This window comes from Micropterus salmoides, unplaced genomic scaffold (assembly GCF_014851395.1).
Source record: "Micropterus salmoides isolate LMB-PRFRI ecotype aquatic unplaced genomic scaffold, ASM1485139v1 Ms_hic_scaffold_1, whole genome shotgun sequence".
Lineage (NCBI taxonomy): Eukaryota > Metazoa > Chordata > Actinopteri > Centrarchiformes > Centrarchidae > Micropterus > Micropterus salmoides.
The window spans coordinates 26,621,526-26,645,100 of NW_024040040.1; the positions used below are offsets into that span (position 1 = coordinate 26,621,526).

General features: G+C 44.3%; 1 protein-coding gene across 1 annotated transcript in view; it reads left to right on the forward strand.

Moving 5' to 3' along the window:
• The window catches only part of LOC119905827 (E3 ubiquitin-protein ligase HECW1), a 104,785-nt gene that overhangs the window by 32,336 nt on the left and 48,874 nt on the right, over positions 1-23,575 (forward strand). The window contains exons 5-7 of the mRNA XM_038723177.1: positions 6,227-6,321; positions 16,860-16,935; positions 18,279-18,448. Coding sequence (XP_038579105.1) covers positions 6,227-6,321; positions 16,860-16,935; positions 18,279-18,448 — 341 coding nt within the window. The remainder of the gene's footprint in view (positions 1-6,226; positions 6,322-16,859; positions 16,936-18,278; positions 18,449-23,575) is intronic.

The window sequence follows — 23,575 nt, forward strand, 5'->3', positions numbered from 1 at the left end:
TACATCGCGGCCAGAGGAGCAGCCTAGACCCCCCCGCCAGCCTACCTGCGGCTGGGGGAAGAAGCGGCCGCTGAAATGACTGGCTGAGGAGGGAGAGCCGGCCGATGTGGCCGAGCCCCTCCCGTCCGTCTCATGTCCAAGCCACTATATTTTTAAGTTGTGTGCTGCTTGTGACAAGGGTGTAAATGTACCAAATGTTTTGATTAAAACAACCTACATTCCTCAAAGAGCTAATTCCTCCCCACCAACCCCTTCCCAGCAAAGTGTTGTGCTGAACACGCCACTTCAACACGGCGCGTTCACCAACGCTAAGCTAACGGCTTGCCCCGTGGCCCACAACGCTCTCCCGGCTAGGGCTGAACGAGATGGTGGTGCGGCCCGGGCATCCACAGTGCTTGCTACGCCGCCTGAGCTGCGACACACTCCGCTTCCGCGGCATGACGGCCAAGAAACGAGCCGCTCTTGCCGTAGAAGCGGCACAATGCAGCTATCTGATCCTAGCTTGCATTCCCAGCGCGCCTACGTGAACCCGCTTGGGCGCGCTGCTGGCTCACCGGCAGTGTTTTCGTGCCACACAGACATACACGCTAAGCTGCCGAAAACTGCTCCAACGAGAGGTCGCAGCGCATCACGGAGTATCCGTGGTAGCAGCAGCCTATCCCACTATTGCCGGAGAGATGCTGTCACTAGCCACGTCTCTCCCGTCATGGCAAAGCAGGGAAGATTGCTCGTTGCCTCTGTGAGCGGCTCGCTGCGCCGTTTGGCCGCAGAGGGGACACTATCTCTCCCACAGTGGCCAACACTGTTCTCCTCTCGACAGTTCTGCTGATAGTGAACACATCACCGTAGACGCTACGACAACACTGTCGCAGGCAATGACGTCAACGGAGCGACCGGCCGCTGGTCACCACGACCGGTTCGGCCCTTTCGATTGCGGCCCCCCTTGGGCCAAACTCCCATTTATGGAGGGTTTGGCGGCGGTGAGGGCCGAGGAAGCTTTCCAGCGTTTCATCCACAACGCTCCTCAGCTAACAGCGCGTCTCCTGACTCATTTCCACACGGAATGGAGACGCTGCTGCAAGCCAACAGACTGGATGGATGGCACACTGAGGCGGGGTTACTCCCTACAATTTTGCCGTATCCCACCGTCTTTCCAGGGCATCAAGGAAGCCAACCTGTCCTCTCAGGAGGAGGTGGACTTCCTGACCACAGAGATTCAACAGCTCCTGCAGAAACAGGCTATCTCTGTCGTTCCAACCCATGACACGTACAAGGGTCTTTACTCCACGTACTTCCTGGTCCCCAAGAAGACTGGAGGCTTCAGACCCATCCTGGATCTCCGCTACCTGAACCAGCATATTGCACGGAAACCGTTCCGCATGCTGACACTCAGGAAACTGCTAGAGCTAGTGCAGCCCGGCGATTGGTTGACGACCATAGACCTGAAAGACGCCTACTTACATGTCGAGGTAGCCCGGAAACACAGGAAGTTTCTGCGTTTTGCCTTCCAGGGGGTGGCTTACGAATACACCAGACTCCCCTTTGGCTACTCACTGGCCCCACGCACATTCAGCAAGTGCGTAGACGCCGCACTGCTACCATTGCGTGATCAGGGCATGAGAGTCTTTTTCTACTTAGACGACCTCATTGTCATGGCCAGGTCAAAACAATGGGCAATTTTCCACACAGCTCAGTTGATTTTGCATCTGAACAACCTGGGCTTTGCAATCAACTGGGAGAAGCGCTCCCCCTATCCCCGCCAGGAGGTGGAGTATTTGGGGGTTGTGCTCAACTCAGCCAGCTTGAGAGCTCATCTGTCGGAACTCAGACAGACGACCCTTCTTCAAGCGGTCCACAAGCTCCAGCTGAGAACTGCTGTGACGGCGCTGGCAGTAATGCAGCTGCTGGGGCTCATGGCAGCAGCCCATCCAGTAGTTACCCTGGGCCTGCTACACATGCGGCGGCTACAACGCTGGTTTACCAGCCTGCATCTAAACCTCAAGAGGCACAAGCGATGCATGGTGATGCCCCCCCAGTGGAGGTCCAGGCGGTTTTTCTGGTCCTCCAGCACCACAAAGCCTTAGTCCAGGGCAGGCACGTGCTGGTGAGGACAGACAACCGCACAACAGTCGCCTACATCAACAGACAGGGCGGAGTCCGATCCGCAGCTCTGTTGACGTTAGCAGAGGACCTATGGACATGGGCTGCAGCACACTTGCTGTCTCTGAAGGCCCTTCACGTCCCAGGCTCGGAGAACAGGGGGGCCGACCTCATGTCGAGGGGCGGTCCCCCACAGAGCGAGTGGAGACTGCACCCCGATATAATACAGCAGATCTGGTCTCGCTTCGGGACGGCGCAGGTGGACCTGTTTGCCAGACGGCACAACACCCACTGCCCGCTGTGGTTCTCGATCCTACTACAGAACAGCCCGCCCTTGGGCGTGGACGCGTTTGCACACGCGCCATGGCCAAAAGGGCTGCTGTATGCTTTCCCCCCACTCCATCTCACCCCCCCCCCCTGCTGGAGAGGGTGAGACAGGAAGGGTTGTCAGTCATCCTGGTAGCCCCCAGCCGCAGATCGGCGGGGTGGTACGCAGAGGTGACGCAGCTGGCAGTGACGGAGCCCTGGCCTGTGTCTCAGGTCTGGGGGGCTCTGTCACAGGAGTCAGGAGCCAGGAGCCATAGGCACGCTGCCGGTGCTCGGCCAACCTCTCCAGGTTTGGCTCCTGAAAGGGAGAGGTTGAGACAGGCTGGGCTGTCCGCAGAGGTGGTACATACCATCCAGGCGGCGAGGGCAGGCTCCACCACTTCCTGCTACAAAGCTAAGTGGCTGGGCTTTCAGCGCTGGTGCATTGAGAAGGAAATGGATCCCATAACCTGCTCAGTGGGATCCATCCTTTTCTTCTTGCAGGGCCTAATGGAGAAGGGACTGTCACACTCAACCATTAAGGTGTATGCGGCAGCTATCTCATCTTGTCATGAGGGGTTTGGCGACAGACCTGTCTTCACCCACCCCCTCGTGAAGCGTTTTCTGCAGGGTGTGAGGAGACAACGACCGGTGCTACGTGTCTCTGCACCCCAGTGGGACCTGCCACTGGTACTAGAGGCTCTGAGGTCAAACCCCTACGAGCCCCTGGAACAGTCCTCCTTGAAGATGCTATCTCTCAAGACAGCCTTGTTACTGGCTCTCACCTCTGCCAAGAGGGTGAGTGAGCTGTGCGCCCTGTCAGTTCATCCCAGCTGCATGCTGCTTCGTGGTGACCACAGTGCAGCAGTGTTAAGACCGAACCCCTCCTTTGTTCCTAAGAACATAAGAAGCTTGTTCAGGTCGAGGACCATACATTTGGATGTCTTCCACCCTCTGCCCCACCCTGGGCCTAGGGAGGCGAGGCTGCATCGGTTTTGTCCTGTGCGCGCCCTGACACATTATATGAAGCGCACGGCCCCCATTCGATCAGCACTGATCAACTGCTTGTTTGCTTTGGTGACGGTGCGATCGGTAAAGCTCTATCCAAGATGCGCCTAGCCGGATGGCTTTGTGACTGTATCTCACAGGCCTACGTGCAGGCGGGGAAAGACCCACCCTCGGTGGGCCGGGCTCACTCCACACGAGGTGTGGCTGTGTCAACGGCCCTCTTCAACGGGGTGAGCGTCGAGGAGATTTGCACAACGGCATTGTGGTCTTCACCATGTCCATTAGTGCGTTTTTACCTCTTGGATGTGTCGGGCTCCTTCTCAGGATCTGTGCTCACAGGTGCGACTCAGGATCTGTGAGGAAGACGACTGGTGTCTACCATAGACTACCGGTTGTCGGGGAAAACATTCTTACACTGACTGTGATGTCCCCTGTAGGGGTCAGGACAGTTCAGGTGCTGGATCTGGCTGGATCAGATCCATCTGGTCATGCCAAACCCCTAGCGGTCTAGTGACCTTTCTGAGGGGTGGCCCACTGCCCCATCGCTTAGGATGGAGGCAGCCTAGGGCCTGTGACTGGTGACCTGGGGCCGATCGTGTCAGTGAGGTGAGCTGTGGCTTGTCGCGGCTGGGCGGACAGTCATCGGGCTCCACCCACTGTACCCATAGAGTCCAGTAGAGGGCGGAGCCTGTGTGAGATAGAACGAAGCTTACGATATGGTAACCCTAGTTCTATTAGCACAGGCGGAGCCCTCTACGATGGAGCCCTGCCGCTCCACCGCCGTCTGCTGAAGGGTTGGTTGGATGCTGAGCAGTGAGGACACCGCTATTTATACGGTACGGACGTACAGTAGCGACGTCCAAGTGGTCGGCTACTTACAGTATTCAAAATTTCAGTGGGCGAGTACGTGCGTGTGATAGGAGGAGAGGTAGTACCCATAGAGTCCAGTAGAGGGCTCCGCCTGTGCTAATAGAACTAGGGTTACCATATCGTAACCTTCGTATATTCACAAGCAGTTATTTATCAGTCAAACAAAAGCAAAAGACACCAGATGAAACAAACTACAATGCACATTTACAAAAGCGAACAGTCCTGTGTTTAGCCAAGTACACTGTTAAATAACAGCTGCTATTTCTGAGCAGCTGATGTATATTTCTATAAATATAATGCAGTCAACTGTTGTCTGTGACGCTATTGAGTCTAGATGTTACATAATTTCTTGTGTGGAAATTTTTGGAAATTGTTTATTTAAATCTCCACAGGACATAAATACACAGTCTTAAAACAAATCTCTAATACTGTGTATGCTATTAGATTCCATTCCCTACGGTATACATTTGTTTTTCCAGTACAGAGATCAGAGTTGGGCCATGATGAAGAATATTTGTGCATCAGCTCATAAGACATTTAGTGGATTTTGGTCCATACCTCCCTAGAATGAATTGGACTTGTTGTGTTACTTGACCTCTACGATAATTTCTCACTTGGTTAAATAATGAGCATACATGGCCAGAGTAGCCGTTTCTAATGATAGACCATTTGCTGTAAGGTAACACTCTCCTCTCTGTGGTACAGACTCTTGTCCTAATCTTTGGTTCATGAAACCACTTTCAGAACCCTTTTAGTGAAGCCACTCGTGGTGCTAAAATTAAATTCTTAGTTGACAAAAAAGATGAGAGAGAAATCAAATCTACTCTGTTAATCCATGCAGCAGTCATCTTGGCCAGCACAACATAACTAATAAAACAATTTAGTAATAAATAAACTATAGAAAATGCTTATGACTGCCCTGTGCTATAGTTGTTGCAATGATTATTACCTTTAACAACTACAAGCAGCTAACCAAGCTGCAGTTATGTCTCCTACTAACTGTTCATGCTGTGGATATTTGTTTTATCTGATGTAGATTAGAGAACTGATTTCATAATCTGAGTGTTATCAAACCATTTTAGGCTGTCAGACACTGACTGCAGACATAGTTGTATACATTCAATCGCTTGCATGCAGTGGTGCTGTGTGTTCCCCCTCTTCATGTCTGGTCCAACAAACAGACAAACACAGAGCTTTACTATGACCTTAATCTTCTCCTTTCCCCCAAGCCTTTTTCGCTCTACTTCCCCTATTTTCCAAAATACCATTGATTCCCAGAAATAGGTAGATAGATATCCCCTATCAGCAATCACTGCTAACTTCACAAATGAGTGAAGTCATTACAATCCATAATAAAAAAACATCTCTTCTTTACCTCATTCCTGTTGCTTTCTTTTTTAGTTTTAACTGGTTAAAGTACAGCAAACATGTGTTATGTAATATTAAATAGTCATCATTAATAAATTATAATGTACCATTTCAAATATTGATTCAGTTGGATGAATCATTCAAAGCCACTAAGGACGTGTCAGAACATCTGTAATAACCCCACCCACCACCACCTCCGTAGTTTGTTAGGTAGATAGTAGATGACTACAATATTACCAAAATGTGTCTTAACTGTTAATTAGATACCTGTACACACAGTATATTCATACTACATACTTGTACATGTCTTTTTATATACCTGTGTATAACTGTGTAGGAGTAGATTCAGTGTAAAGTTACTACAGACTCTCATCTAAACAATTCAAATGGACATGATCACATGGGACATCAAGCAGGGCGTCAAACAAACCTCAGAAACTGTTTAGAGCATGTTGGAAAATAAATAAATCACTGTCAATCATCAGGCCTTTTGAAGTGCAATGTGGAGTAAGATTCAGATAGAACGGACACTAATTCTTGTTTGATTTGCTCTCTATCTGTGTGTCTTCCTCAGCGGAGACCCAGGTCTGCTTCAGGTACTACCACGGTGTCACTGGAGCACTGAGGGCAACCACACCCAGCGTCACCATCAAGAATGGCTCTGCACCTGTGAGTCTCACCTCGCCTCAGGGCTTTAATGGGACATATGCAGTTTTCTGAGTTTTGTGGGGCTTCACTGGTCATTCAGTATCTTCTGTCTCAGTAGGAACAGCAGTCAAGTCGACCTTAGTGGTGAAGAAGCTACTTTATAATTGTACAGCAGCTTCAGGCCACAAGCTACTCCTGAAGTAGCTATGCTGCAGCTACACCTCTGATGAAAGAAAGACGCTATACCAGAAGCAACTGAGTATATTTCAGAGACACATCAAAGAATTGACTTTTCTTTGCAAATGGTTATGGTCTGCTCTTTTTGGGTGCTTTCAAAGAATCTGAGCAGCAAGGAAGATTCTGCTGAGAGCGCACACTTAGGATACAGCATCAGATTTATAGAAACATAGATGAACACAGAGCTCAGCAAGATAACAATATAACTACAGTGAAATGAGGAGGGGTTTGGGGTGGTGGATGGAGTAATTAGTGTTGGTAGAATTAGCAGAGTAACTGAGCTGATCAGCGTGACGTGATGTAGCTTGATAATAACGATCTAGTGTGATGTGTTGTGGTTTCGGACAGAACGGACCCAAACACAACGCTTGTCAGTTTACAAAAGAGGTTTATTGAGGGAAAAAGGGAAGAGGGGACGGAGGAGACGGGAGGTGAAAAGAGGTAAGCTGGACGCCGGCAGACGTGGGCGTGGAGCTGGCGGGGCTGGCAAGGCTCGAGCGAGGCGACTGAGAGGGGGCTGGAGGCCGAGGCGAGAGAGGTGAGGAGCGTGGAGGGAAGCCGGGGGAACGCCGCCGAGGCGAGGCGAGGGGAGAAGGCAGGTAGGCGAGCCCAGCTGACTGACTGGATGGCGGAGGTGAGTGGACCTGGCAGGGAGAAAGAAAAAACAGGGTTAGTCTCGGGAGACAACAGGTTAGGGAACAAGGTATCTGAGAGCTTGGAACGTTGAAGTGGCACCAGGACTGGAGCGACGACGATCAAGCGGAGATGGAGTGGACAACCGGGGTAGAAATACTGTTGAAGATGAGGCTGATGGCAGGCAGGTGTGGCGGGCGGGGGTGGAGGTTGACGAGACACAGGTGCGGGTCATCAGGCGGGCTCCAGGGCGGAGAGGGAGAGAGCACACACAGAGGGAGAGGGGAGGAAACACGTGGGAGAAAACAGAAATGCGAGACGAAGTAAAAAAGAAACAAAAGAGCATAGGGCACTCACCGTCAGCCGGGCTGCCACCGCAACAGTGATGTCTACTTTAAAGAAAGTAAAAATACTTGTGTAAAGAGCTACCTCTGCTAATTCAGAAGTAGCTCAGACCTAACTGCTTATTTTACCCTGGCAAAAAGGTATTCAGCCTTCATCTCAGTCTAGTCCTCATTCAATAACCAGGAGGTCTAGGGTCAGAGCTTTGCTTTGACGTGCAGAAAGATGTAGATACAGACTACTACTGTTAAACAGCTTCCTTCCAGGTTCAGGGCCTTTGTCTCACTTTTGCCTTTGGAAGCCTCCTCAGCAAGGAGTTTCGTTTGGCGCTCATGTACTTCACATATATAGTTCCTGTGTGTTTGGCAGCTTACTTCTTCTTTTGCTGAGCTGTGAAACCATAACATGGCTCTCAGCAGTCTCCTCAGGTTGGAGCCACATAGGCTCTGTACCACTCATTTGGAGCAGTTTTTAGACTAATGGCCTGTTGCAGTCACTGTATCTGAAACCCCTGTGGCTGGAGTAGACCTTTTCTGATCTCTTGGCAGGGGAAGCAAGGAAAAAGCTTGAAAGCTTTCTAGGTCAGTGTTGCCTTTTCTTATTGCAATTTCACTCATAGATCCACAAAGACATTCTCGCCAGCGTTCTACTCCTGCAACATGACCGCAGATGTTGCAGTAAATAGCTTTGTTTATCAATAATGTAAGACATTTGCGTCAGTGTCAATACCATCCTAGTTTACGCCATAAGTAGTCCTTGTTTTTAGATTCAAGACATTGATCATTAGATTATATTAGATTACATTACGTTACATGTCCTCACGTTCAAATAGTCCAGTGTAAAATGATAATTACATGACAGCACAGACCGAGGCTGTAGAAAGCTTTAATGTGTATTTAAGTAGTGAGCGGTTTGTCAGTGTAAACAGATATATGGGTATGGCTTGTTACCCTGTAGTCTGAACCCATCATTTCATTACACAAGTGTACATGTGTTTTCACTTACAGCAGTTTGTGTCTGTTGTTGTTTAAAGAGCTGTAAAAGAGTGCTGAAATAATTAACTGAATATAAAGGTTCTGTGTTACTCACTATTGGCATCTGTGGGACAACTGTATCCATGTTAGATGAATCAGTCAAGGCAATGTGATGTAGTGTAGTAGTGATCACCTTCACTTAACGCAGTACTTGTCAAACATTTGCACATATGATAATTTGACCTACAGCTCCCCGTCATGATAATAACCTACTCCTGCAAAGTAAAATTGAGAAATTTAAATGTAAGAAAAAGAAGAGATAAGATTTTAATTTTCAAAATCTTTAGCGGAGTGCAATCATTTTGTGCAATCATTCCTGAGAATGACGCTACAGCTACAATGTAGTGTTTGGTTGCTACATAGTGGGAACATTGCTTGCTACTGCAGACATTAGATGGTTTTGAAACAGCACTACCCCAAAGAAGCTGGGAAGTGTAGTTAAACCAGTTACTTCTCAACGCTGGTAAGAAGAAAATTAATTTTACTTGTTTGCAGTGACAAGAACTGTATTGCAGAGGGATCTGGGTATTCCAGTGTAGCAGAAAACATGAAGAATTTGCAATAAAAATCAATTTAGTTATTTGGCAGATACTCAACAAAGCTGCCTTCATTAACAGTTACAGTGTGGCATAAAAATCCAGGTCTAGAGCACATAACATAGTAGCATAGTTTGTGTGTAAGGAAACATCAGGCTTCACTTAAATATTGCTTCCCTAACTTTCTAAATCAAAATATAACAAATACTGAATGGTTTTATTATTTAAATAATAAACAACCATGCACCAGCAAATTGGTAAAAAACATTACGTCATTTTGATGGGCGTAGTCGCCCCGAAGGAATACACTGCAGCCACTGTAGCTGGTTCAGCTGCCAGCTAAAGCATCTACTGCATGGATTCAAAACTTTCTGTACCTACTAGTCATTTCAACACCCACATATGTGGAAAAGGTTGAAAAATCCTGAATTTACCCTTTAAATAACCATTGAGTCACAAACTAGTGCAAACAAACTGTCAGGAATTGGCTGAGAGCAGATGCAGGTAAAGTGGAGGTGTGGACCCAAATGCAGAAAAAGGCGAGCAGGATGCAGATCCTGTAATTTATTTTACCAAAACTAAAACAGGCTTACATGGGTCAGTAGCAAAGGCCCAACAACGGAAAATCCGAATGGGGCAGAAATAATCCAAGCCACGGAAACCGTGAACAGAGCACAGCCAGAACACTCAACATACGACGACAAGGACGCAATAAAGACAGAACAGTTCAGTTCAGTTCAGTTCATTTATTATTATCCCAAGTGGGAAACTCGATTTGTAGTCAGGGCACAAGATAAAAACATACATACAATGATCAGAATAACAACACAAATACACAGAAGATACACACACGAAAATAAAATAAAATGTAACCAGTGCATACAGTACACTATAAGTAAGCCTACCATAAAAACATAAAACAATCTCTAAATATGAGGTTACCTGAGACAGCACTGAGTACTTATACTGCGCTCCAGGCAACTGCACTGCTGAGTGTTTAACTGTGAATTAACTTGCCAAAGAAACATATGATTGTCATGGTTAGGTACATTTAGCGTCATGCACCTGAAACACTTTGAGTTTGGAAGTTGGATATTTCAACTTGGAAATTTCCCAGTTCTGACCGGTCTGGAACGCAGCATTAAATACCAGGGCAAACGAGCAGGGAGGGAGTGAACAGGTGAAAGACATGAGGGACTAATCAGACACAACAGGAACAAAGCTAGAAACGAACACCTGACGATTACAACATAAAACAGGAAGGAAAGCTTGCAACAATAAACCAGGATGAGTGTAACAGAAAACAGAGAACACAGAACTCATGCATTATAAACACCCGGGAACAGAACAAGAACACAGAGGCAAGGAGTGACACCACAAACACAGGGAATGGCATGAACAAGGATAAACAGGAACAAATAAACAACCAAAACCCAAAACCATGACACAAACACAATTCACACAAGTATTATAAACTAGCAACACTTGGATAACGAGATGTACAGTCCAAATTCACCTAAAGGTCCTCCATAGCTTCACTGATCCACTGCTTTGATGTCCTCACCACAGGTTTACTGAGCTTTCATTTCTACCTGTATGCAGGAATCAGGTGGACGATCACGTGGTCAGAGGGTCCCAGTGTAGCATGGGGGACGGCATGACAGGCACAGCTTACTGTAGTGTAACAGTGATCCAGAGTACTCTCCTGTCTGGTTGGACGTTTTATAAGCTGTCTGTATTTGGGGAGTTCATGGCTGAGATTCACTTTGTTAAAGTCACAGAGGACAATAAGTAAAGAGTCCGGGTTAGTCTGCTCCACACATAGTATCTGGTCGGCGAGCATGCGCTGTGCGTCGTGCTTGTTGGCCTGTGGTGGAACATAGTGTTTCAACAAACAGGCAAAGATGGACCAAAATACAGCACAGAAAGTCACACACTGCACTGTGTTTGACAGAAAATACAGCAGCTCACAACATGTCCTGTCCACTGACATCTATCAGTGAACCACACTTAGCATCTAATCTCTGCTGTTACAAAAGCCCAGTTTCTGTTGGTGACTTGTGCATGGCTTAGCAGCTGTAGATCCAGTACGTACCTCTCGTAGCTTGAGGCATCTGACTCTTCCAACACTTCTGAGACAAAACTACGGCCTCCATATCTGTAACTCTCCGATGCTGCCAGATAGTGTCTGGCCATTGGATAAGCAGTGTTCCCGGTACAAATTAGATAGTGGTCACATTAAAGTGAAAATCTTCAAGCAGTAGTAGCACATATTACATCAGCATGTCAATATTGTCATTGCCCTTCTAAAGCCTTTATCAGTCAGACCCTGTTATCAGGAGGGTGTCCAGCCGGGTGATTGGATTTCAGTCTTTGCCTTCCTGTTCTGCTGCTGTGGGCCCCTGGAAGTGCTGATGGGCCCAGAACTTGATCTGTACCTGCTTCCTCAGGACAAAGGATTAAAAATAACCGCCATAGGAAGGAAGACAGGGAGGGAGGGAGCAGTAGAGATGGTAGAAGAGAGTCCACTCCAGGGAAGTCATTCAGGTTTTTGGAGGCTAGGGGTGTCAAACTGCTGGTGGCAGACACAACAGGGGAGAAGAGTAGAGGAGATGGACAGAAGGCAAAGCAGCGGAGGGAGATTTGTCGGCTCTGCCTGTTGTTGACTCTAGCTGGCTGAACTGTCAGAGAAGACACAGCGTTGGACTTTGTATGTGTGTGATGGACGGCATGTGTCTCCGGCTGGGGCTGCTGTCTCCCAGTCATCCTGAGAGAAGGAGTGGGAGGAGGATGAGGCTTAGCTGGATAGCCTGGGTAATGTTAAATATTCACTCTGTCCATGTCTTTCTCTTTCCTGACACATACTGTACACTTGTGACAACTCATTCTGTCATTTGCCTTTTCACCTTGAGAGGCAAATCTGTCAGATTGCATGGGTTACAAACCAACAATGTTGTTGTGTCAGTTAATCAGTCTGACATTCACAATCTGTTAACTGTCTGATTGAATTTCTGAAGTATAACAGAAGGCATGGTGATCCATTGGATCGCACTGTGGCCTCACAGCAAGAACGTTGCAGGTTCAAACCCCGGTTGCCCCGGCCTTTCTGTGTGGAGGCATACATGTTCTCCCCGTGTCTGCGTGGGTTTCCTGCGGGTGCTCCGGTTTCCCCCACCATCAAAAACATGTTAGGTTTCTTCAGTCAGTGCCTTTGACCAGACAGTGACATAGATCTGGAGCAGTATAGCGGCTGCCCACTGCTCCGTTGAGGGATGGGTTAAATGCAGAGAATGAATTTCGCAACATGTATGTGACAATAAAGTTCCTTTACCTTAACATGTGATAAAACACAGTACATTGATATTTGCTTATGAAATATGATATTACGCCTACAACGTCCTGTAGGTGAGCAGTTTGTTCTGTTCTGATTCAATGATAACAAGACCTGATGATATATTAAAGGAATAGTTTTTTACATAATATTTTAGCTGTATTTTCTAGAGTGATATGAGAACATCACTTGTGTGCTAAATACAGAGCTGGAGTCAGGACAGGGTTAGCTTAGCTTAGACTAGAAGCAGGCTCTGTTCAAGGTGAAGAATCAAGCAGGAAGCTTCCGGTCAGAGAACGTGGAAGAGGAATTAGAGGAAAATAGACCATAAAGCAGAGTATGCTTCAGGCTGGGATTGTCCGTGATTGACAAGTCGTTACCATGCGAACCTGTCAATCAGGCTAGAGTGACTCGTACCCACGGCACTGTGTAAGTTTAACCAGTACCGTTGAAAATGCTTATTAGGAGTTGGCTGCTCACTTTCTCTGGTGAGTACATTTAGTTTTCAGCCCTGTTAAAATGACAGTTAACGTGAATTACAGATGCACCTAGCTAAGCAAACTAGCTAGCTCCACACACGGGTGTTAGCTTCACTGTCTTGTCTAAATATGGTCACGTCCTGTGCTGCTGGTTGCAAAAACTTTTTAAATCTGTATACAAACAAACAACTTGTGGTTTGCGAGGGAGTGACTGTATGCAGAGTCTTGTCATGAGTGAGGTTGCCAGGTCTCGCCTGTACTGAGACGTACACCAAAACTTCTGCTCATCAAACTGTATCTGGTAATAGGCGACGACACTGTACAGAATACTGGGCAGATACATGTTGTTTACCATCACCATCAGATAGTACAGTAAATATTAGCTGACAGTACATTTCTAACAGTGAACTTCAATAAAAATGTAATCACTATTAATAAACAAAATATAACATAAAAGTCTGGCACTTTTTGGAATTCTATTTGGTTTTCTTTTAAGCAAATACTTCTGTTCCTGTCATTAACCTTTATCGGAGGGCTTTGTTGTTGTCGGGTCACCTCATTCTGTGGTGATGATTCAGATAATTCACTGAATAAATAATACCACACTCAAACTGTAGGAGCAGTCTGTTAAGCAATGCACATTCACAAATTCCCGAAGCGTTCATCGGTTCTCCATTATTTAAGGATCACTTTACAACAATCCAAAAAACACAAATACTTAGTAATTCTGCACAGTCATATTATTGTGAGTGAGAATTATTTGCCCTTCCACTCCTGGTGAGTGAAGGGCGTGGAGGGCGTCACACAGTCAGACACCTGTCCCACATGGTTATTATAACGACAGCAGAACAACAAAACTTCAACAAAGGATAACATCACTCAGATTTCAGAACAGAAATTGCATGATGCTTCAGCATAATCATAAATAAGTAAGGGAAATCTGCATGATGGCTTCAACACTCTGGCTCTAATTGGCTATTTGAAGGCACAAATTTCTTTGGTGAACATTTGTCCCAGTTGATCCTAATTTCAGATTTTGCTTCATGTGTCAGAACTAGTTCATCTAGTAAAGGCCTTATAGCACCAGTCCTGTTACTAACGACGACTGATCAACAGTAGAGGTGAAATGTGTTAGAAATGGCCAGAATTGTAGTTTAAAACAAAAAAAAGATCAACAGAATGTGAAGAAGTAATGGTTCTGACGTCTGTATTGTGTTGCAGAGAGCTCACCAAAACGACTGGTTAGTCTTTCCACTGCTCCAACAATCACTAACGCTGGTTTGGTCAAAATAAACCCTAAATTCACTGAGTTAGATGTGAAATATTCTGTCGCTGCCTCTCTGATGCCTGACCTTCCTCTCACTGTGTGTTTGTCGTCCCCGGAGTCAGAGTCCTGGTTGGAGCCCCTGGACTCCCTGTTGTCAAACTGGCTTCCATCGGTCTCTGAGACTGTATTCGGTCCAATGGGAGGCTGCTGTGCCCAGTTCCATTGGCCACTTGCCGGGCTCCAGTTCTGGCAGCCATTCTGGACTCAGTCAGTTAATAGGGCCGCTAAGTTAGCTGCACAGCTAGCTCAGCTTATAATATAAGTTATGACCCGATCTGTGAAATTGCTGCCCCCTACTTATTTAGAGTAAGAATTTGGCAGGTGGAGAGTAGTCTCACCTCTTACACATGGCACCATTTAAATGCTGTCATTTAAATGGTGCCATGCCCCCCCCCCCCCCCCCCCACACACACAACATTACCCTGTGTCTCTGTTCAACCACTCTAACTGAATTAGATCACTCAGCTTCTCTGTCTTAAAAGGCACAGGGATGCATTCAGAAATCTTTCACACTTACATAGAGGCTCAGCCTGGGTGTCTCTGCCCTGTAATCAGATGTGGATCCACTTTGTAAATGCAGGCTGTCTCTTTTAGACTCGTCATGATTGCAAGGAGACGTGCTTTTATTGTGTAAATTATTTCCTTTCACATCATTTGAGATTAAGAACACCTAAAGCGTGCTCATGAATTGTACATACTGTTCCTTATATATTTTTAAAGCGCCTGAGTACTTGGTCTTTCTCTACTCTCTGCAGATGTATGTAGATTATATAAAGTGTGCTGCAGATGGATGAAGTTGTCATTTGGTTTGTCTCTGAGATTAGAATCACTGAGGAGTCCAGCGCTGCAGCACTGTCCTCAGCGTCTCATTAAAATGAATTGGTCAAAGCATCTGTCATTTCCTTTATGCCTTTATCTTGTTGTTTTCACTGCTGGTTTGTTTTTTGTTCCCAGCCAGTTGCATAAGCATTCAGAGCTCATATAGAGTTTTATGAGGAAATACTGCAGTATTTTGGAGGACTGACACACTGGCTGTTTACATGTTCCTATTCTGTCTCCATTTCACTGCTTAGCTTCCTTTGTCGTACTGCTTTGCACTGATGGTTAACCAAACTGTCAGTGCATCTGAGATGACACTATAATGCATGTCACATTAATGAAAAAATCACTTGTCTAGTCATTACCAGAGTGAAGATGTGGATATTGGTCAGTTCATCACCATAAATTATTGACCACTGGCCAGATTGTGATGATCTTTTGAATAAATTTTAGCTTCTCCCGAGCATGATTTCTAATACTTTGGCAACCCTCTGACTTTTCTTCTGGCACCTCTATCACACTATCATTTTCTGCTGATAGCATTTTGTTCCTTCACAAGGTATCTTAACAAGACTGAGATTCTGCAGCCATGCTCTGTGAGACCGTGCTTAGATACAGCAGTGCTTTGAGCTAGATGTCAACTCCTGCATGCTAACATACTCACAAAATTAAAATGTTGTTGATGTTTAGGAGGTATAATGTTTACCATGTTCACCATCTTAGTTTAGCTTGTTAGTGTGGGATGAGGCTGATGGGAACATCATGGGTTTTGTAGGTATTTGGTCATAAACCAAAGTATTGGACAACATGAAACTTTGACCTGATGATGGTGCTAGATGGAAAATTGAGGGATAACCAAAGTTATTATAACTCATCGTCAGGGTAACGTGAATGTCTTTACCACATTTCATGGAAATCCATCACGATTCAATGGTAGTACATCTAGTTCTTTAGACATTTCAATCAAAAACTACAAAAGTCAACCATTATAGAACCTTAGAATGTTCTAAAGATTATTTAATCGACGCATCGATTAAGAAGTACTTTTGCCCGAATTTGCATCAATGCTTTTTAGTAATCAATTTAATCGATGAATCGTTTCAGCCCTAAAATAGGCGTTGGGGGAGTAAACGGAATAATCCAGAATTTGTGAAACTCAAGAATATGACAGTGCAGTGTCCCTGTGACTAATGCTTGAATAGGTTACCTAATCATTTCTGTTTTTGGCATCCTATTATTTGACCAGTATGTAAGGGATGTCAAGCAAAACATCAACCCAGCAGGATTTACACTCTCCTCCAATTCCTCCTCTCTCCATCAGCTTCTCTGTCTCTCCTCCCATCCCCCATGCTCCTCCTCTTCCTGGCTACAGAATCAATGTCAGGATAATGAAGACAGAGTATTGATCGTAGGACGCTGTCAGGAAAACTGAAAATGGAGCTTTAAAAAGGCTGTGTTGAAGTGAGATTGGGCGTTTTGTTCCTACCTTAACATACATGTATGTCTTCTGTTTTGAAGAGATATTGAAAATACATTTTTATACTCTGAAATCAATCATAAATCATCTTCAAAATGTATTTAGTTGCATTTCATTTACACTTCTCAGTTTTGAGTTTTAGATTAATGTGTATTATTACTGTACTATTATTTGTTACCGTTATTTGGCTGCAGTGACCCACTTTTCTCAGGGGTATCATTAAAGTTTCAGGGATTGAAGGATTGAGGACGCTGGCGTAGACGAGAAGGACGGATGGAGTGTGTTTTCATGTTCTTTTTATTTGAGGACAGTTCTTAAGTCTTCATGTCTGCCTGTGTCTTCAGGTATTAAAGCCAGTGGTTAGTCCTGAGGTCAACCATGGACTGGGCAACAGGAGACTCATTAACTTTTCCCTGTCAGGTAGGATACCAGCTTCTTTCTTTTTCTTTCCATCCATTCTGTATTGCTTTGTAAGATCAGTGCGTTCTCTGTCCTCATCTGACGCCTCCCTTGAGCTGTAGCTCTCTCTAGCAGTCATTTTAATCAGCCCTCACACTAAAATACTGTGTCTACACTCGAATTGATGATTAAAGCTAATTGTAGATTAAAGTCATTTATGTTGTCTCTAGCGTTCGTTGCAACAGCAGTTACATTTTACAAGAGAATATCGAGTATCCTGTCCTCCAAAGGAGGACCAAAGGAATGAGATTGTGGATACAAGTGGCTGAAATGAGTCTCCTCCGTGGAGTGGCTGGGCTTAGCCTTAAAGAGAGGGTGAGGAGCTCTGACATCCGGAGGGAGCTCTGCTGAAAGGAGCCACTTGAGGTTGTTCGGGCATCTGATCAGGATGCCTCCTGGGCTCCTCCCTTTGGAGGTCTTCCGGGCACGCCCAGCTAATAGGAGGTAGACCCCCGGGGTAGACCCAGAACACACTGGAGGGATTATGTATCTCATCTGGTATGGGAATGCCTCGGGATCCCCAGGAGGAGCTTGAAAATGTTGCTGTGGAGAGGGACGTCTGGACCACCCTGCCACCACAACCAGGCCCTGGATAAACAGAGGAAATGTATTGATGGAGAATCAGCCAATTGCTTTCTCTCGTTGATGCATTTTTAACAAACAATAAAAAATAGATTTTGGTGGGTTTTGGACTCCCTTGACCTTACTGGCACAAATAAAGATCTTTATTTTAGCTGTCCACAGGGTTCAGCTGTCATGGACTGTTTCTTTAGATCAGTGAGGATGTTTGACTTCTAAAAAAACATGTTTTTTCTAAACAAACCACATTAGAGTTCATGAGTCCCAGTCCATTTTATTGCAGACAGAATTTTTATATATATTATATATAATTAATTAAAAACCCCTATTTCTCAGAAAAATGACCTCAATGGTAGCTACAACCCAGAGCATGTCCACTCGTTTCATTAACCCTTCTTTACAGCAAAGGTCAACAATCTAGTTTTTCTCCTGTGTGTATCTAAGGGCGATACCACTTTTTTCCGCTCATAACCCTTCACAAGATTTTCCACATTTCATGTTTTATAGTAGTTTTATATCAGCAGTCATCTGAATCCTAGAGACAGCTACGAGTCACTCATGAAAATCCTGGGATTTGTCAATTTCAACTTTGGTCTGAACCTGAGTTTTCTATTATAATTTCTATTAAAACAGAGTTTTCTATTATAATTTCTATTAAAACAGAGTTTTCTATTATAACCCCCCCCCCACACACACACACACACACACACACACGCCCCCCTTAGACCTCCAGGCAGTTGGATTGAAGAAGGGGATGTTCTTCAATCCAGACCCCTACCTGAAGCTCTCCATCCAGCCTGGAAAGCACAGCATCTTCCCCTCTCTGCCACACCACGGCCAGGAGAAACGCTCCGGAGTGGTCTGCAACACAGTTAACCCACAGTGGAGCACGGAGGTGCGTATACACACACATGCACGCACACACACACACACACACACACACACACACACACACACACACACACAAACACGGTATATTTCACATCAATGGAATCCATGAAAATCATGTTTTGTGGAAAACAAGATCAGCCAATTGATTTAGTCATTTAGGGACTTTTCTTGTTCAAACCATACATTTCTGCAAGGTTCATTACCAATCAGTCCTGTTGTTGCAATTAATGCAGCAGATTAGTGGCAATAGGCTTTGAGTAATATTAACATTTGATATTTATGTAAAGATATTATTAACACATAAAAAGCATAAATACAAGCTACATGAAATTCAGTGGTCACTTTAACCATTAAAAGCAGGTCAGTGAGTGAACTCTAAATGAGTCTGTCTTTACTTTTTTTCAGCCAGAATGATCACATTGATCTCCAGCATCTGCTGTGAACAATGTCCTCTTGCATCTATTTTTGCACCCTTTTTCATATTGGAAATAAACCCGAATAAATTCATCGATTTCTTTTAACAAAACAGGGGGATTAAGATCCTAAACAGTTTGCCTAGCCTAGTTAATGTCCTCTGGGCAGGGTAGAGCACCACCTATTATGCATTCAGGCATCATGATCAGGACGCTCTCGATGGTGCAGGAGAAGAAATTCACTTTCATGGGAATGCAGGGGGTCACACATACCTAAATAAGTAAAAATACACTACAGCAAAAATTCCAGAAAAAAAAACATATGTCTGGCCATCAGAAATTACTATTCAACTGCCTACAGGGCTTAAACTTTTCAAATTGTTTCAGCGATAACACTTTGACTCTTTGATTCTGTACCAGCTTTAACTTAATCTGTCATACAATATTTAACTTTTTAAGAAATTTGTCATTTTCTGTATAAGTGAACACACATACCTAAAATTAGGCTGATTTTAGTTGACTGACAGATGTTTTCAACCTTCCTGTAGGCATTGCTTTTATGATTACTGGTACCATATTTATTATGATGTCCAGTGCTCTAGTGTCTGTACCACTTTATTTCAGTCATCTTGGTTCATTCCACCATCCCTTAATGAGCTTTCTGCTTAAAACTAACGGTTCATATTTTGAGGCTCAGCGGCATAAGAAAGGCCTTTAAAGTAATATCACTAATGTAATTTCCTGTCATGTAACCTAAAAAAGTGTTCCTCCAGTACATCATAATCAAATCTGTGTCACTGAGGGTCATTGTCATTCCTGCCTGAGTATCCTCTATTAGAAATCTATATTGAAATGAAAGGTGTCCCTTCACCAGAAACCTCCTGGCAGATTAACAGTGCACAACGAGAAGCAGAATTAGCTGACAAAATATGTCCTGAATGTGATGAACACCACGAGCTAAAGATAAATTTTAACAGTAAGATGAAGACTATGGTCATACAATATTTAGATTAGAGCTGAAAGTCAAGTAGTCAAATAGCTGATCGACAGAAAATCAACTCTTTTGACGTTTGATTCATTGTTTAATTATCTTTCACAGTCACAGGTTCTAGCCTGCCAAATGTCAGGATGCTGCTTTTCTTTGTATTAAAAGATTTTGAAGATGCCTTCTGGGAAATTATAATGCACATTTGTTTTTTCCAGACAAAACATTAATTGATTCATCAACAAAATGATCAGCACACTTATCAATTATGAAAATAATACTTAGCCGCAATTTAGATTGTCACCACATTTGACTAAACTGCTGTCTGTCTCACAAAACAAATTTGTACTGCAAAAATGTCCATATGTTAAAGTAATTTAATCTTAAAATGTTTAACATAAATCAACTTTTTTCAAGATATTTCCCGAGTGTAATTTTAGACCCATTCTAGGGGGCCAGCAGCTCAGCAGAATGATTCAGGGCCCATTAGAGATTTAAAATATATCAAGACAGAGAACAAAAGACAGAGTAGAGATGTTCCCTTGTCCATCCTAGCAGCAGAATTCTGAGCAGGTTGTCAACAGGATTTTAGGATTCATGATCTGTGTATAATTTGTGTTTAACTACAGGAAATATTAAGAAATCCATTTATGAATGTCTTTCATTACAACTCAAGATGTTGCTAATTTCCTATTAACAAGGTTACAATTAAGATATAGCTGAGTACTTTTTGTATAAAACTGGAAGAAAGGGTTAAGTCTATGCATAAAAAGGTGCATAGAAAATAAAAATGGACCAAGCACTGAACTTTGAGGGACTCCATGCAGATGGAGTTACCAATACCTACACAGAGGCTCCTATCCGTTAAGAAAAACTTTGACCCACAGTGGGTTAATCAGTATTTTTTGCTGCAAACAGCTGCCTGCTGCTGGAAACTACACTGATGAGAGTGATGAGACTGAAATGCAAAAACCCAAAGAACTTCTATATAAACCAAATCCGGCATCTAATTGACACCTGCGTTTATTTGTCAAAATATGTGACCACATCCGGCTAGTAAAAGTGGTCGGCTTCTAATTGGGACTTTTAATGGAAGTTTTACCTTTTTTTCTGGTTGACTGCGTACTGGTGGAAAATGTGAAATGGGAGGGTCGGATGAAATGGACAGGTTGGACCAGAACAACTCTGGAAATGACTCAGTGCTTTGTGCATAATCTGAAGCTATTTTCTGTCTGACTGCAGTGTCGCTCTCAAAATGCTCTCCAGCACAGTCTCTGCCTTGTATTATGTCCCTCAGGAGACTCCATACACTGATTTGGCAGCATCCACTCAGCCCAGAGCCACTTTCCTTTTCCAAACAGCTCCCATGTTGAGTGGAGCTCAGCTTGCTTTGCAGTAATGTACTGTATAGCTAATGGGTCTCCATAGCATGCTAGCTCAGTCATCATACTGTCCATACTGCAGTCCAGTATTGTGCAGATATAACAGACAATTCTGCTTCATTATATTCATTAATTCATTATATAATAACATAAATTAGTACCAAAGAAAAACCATGACAAGAACAGATCCCAGGAAACCGGTCTAATACTGGAAGAATACATTTTGTATTTTATAAATAGTGACACTATAAAGCTTTTTTGAATGATTTATCTAATTAATCATATTTATCTTTCCTCACCAGTATATTATATGAGGGCTGACCAAGAGTAATGCCATTTAGTGTGCTAGATCTGATAGTGTGATTGGTTGGTTGTTGACGATAATGATCAACAGAGTTTTTCTTCCATAGTCTAAAAGATCTTTAAAAAGCTGTTTCTGTGTGATACTGCATTGGGCTGCTTCTCTCTCTTTCTCTCATCCCTATGTTTGGTTTTATTTTTACTTAATATTCCTACTATTATTTCCTAAATTTCTACTTTTAATCAATTCAAACATTGACTTACAAGGTAGATTTATTTGTCAAATTACAGTTTGCAAAGTGAAATTGAGTTTGTAACTACCTTCTACTATGTAGCAGACAATATATACATTAATATAGAAGCAATTATAAAAATGGTAAACAGAAATAAACAATATTCAGTGTAGCAGTGCTGAGGATGAAATTGAGCAAGTCTGATAGCTTGGGGGGGAAAGCTGCTCTGCAGTCTGGTAGTGTGGCAGCTGAAACTTCTATATCTTTTCCCAGAAGGCAGTAGGGTGAACAGGCTGTGGCTGGGTGGGTACTGTCCTTTAGTAGGGCTGTAACGGCTCAGAAACCGAGACCGAAACCGCAACACAAACTTCCATGCTCTCGTGCCGCATTTCCAAGGGATAGAACCGTGACACACCCGCTCACAGACTATTGAGCTCTCATTAAGACAACTGTGACGGTGGCAGCCCTGCGGGGGCGGGGTAGTGGTGTAAAATGTATTCGTATTTCTAGTAGGTTATTTCATCATTTTAATTCTACTTCATTCTCCACCTTATTTTAGTGATTACTCGCCTATTGAATCTGCTCCCTTTTTCTTCACCCCCCCCCCCCCCACACACACACACCTAGCCTACAACTCTGCTCTGTCACTGCAAACGCAGCCGCTTGCCCCGCCTCTTTCTGTCTCTCTCTTTCCCTCTATGAGTCTCACTGCTCACTTTGTTCATAAGCAGTACCTTTTATAAAGTCTCCGCGTCTAATAAACCCACCCACAGTAAAGTTTTCATAACAATGGGTGCACCACATGTGAATCCAAACCAGCGTGTTACTGAGTGATCTGCACTGGTGCATTCGCTGTTTCTCCGTAATGTCCACCATGTCTGCATCTTGTAACGATATACCAGACAACTCTCTCTCTGTGTTTCTCTGCAAAATACTAAAATCGGTCGCCAAATATAGCCTACTTAAGCAGCTGTTAATATACGTGGGCAGCCCACCTAAGTAAAGTATACTGTATGTGGGAAACACTGTATTTAAAGTTAGGGCAAGTTGTGGACCAATGTTTTGTAAATATTAAACGTTAAACCTATTTTATTGTCTTCCAACTGCATGTATCACGTGACTGTTTTGGTCAAGTCATGATTAATAATAATAATAATAATCCTCCCCCTCAAAAAAAAATCTAAACAGAAGAAAACCAAGGTCTGAACCGAACTGTGGATTTGGAGAATCATTACACCCCTATCCTTTAGTATCCTTTGGGTTCTGCAGGCATCTCACCTCACCTCTCGGGAGATGGGTCCCAATGATCTTCTGAGCAGTTTTAATCACCCCGCTGCAGAGCCCTCTGGTCCTGGGCCGTGCACATCCCATGCCAGTTTGTGATGTTTCCAGTCAGGATGCTTTCTATTGGTCCTCTGTAAAAGCTGACAAGAACTCATGTGGGAATTTGGCCTTCTTAAGCTTCCTCAAGAAATCCAGTCATTTCTGAGCTTTCTTTACCAGCATGGAGATGTGAGATGACCATGTCAGGTTCTCTGATGCTGATTCCCAGGAACCTGAAACTGTTCACCTGCTCCACCTCAGCACCACTGATGTAGACAGGAGAGTGTGTCTTTATCTCCTTTTTCTTGAAATCAACCATCAGCTCCTTGGTTTTGCTGACGTTGAGTAGTAGGTTGTTCTCTCTGAGCACCACTCTGCAAGATTATCAATTGCCTCCAGATATGAGTCTCATCGCTGTTTGAAATCCGGCCGATGATGGGGGTGTCATCCACAAACTTCATAACAGAGTTCTCTCCATGTTGAGGGATGCAGTCG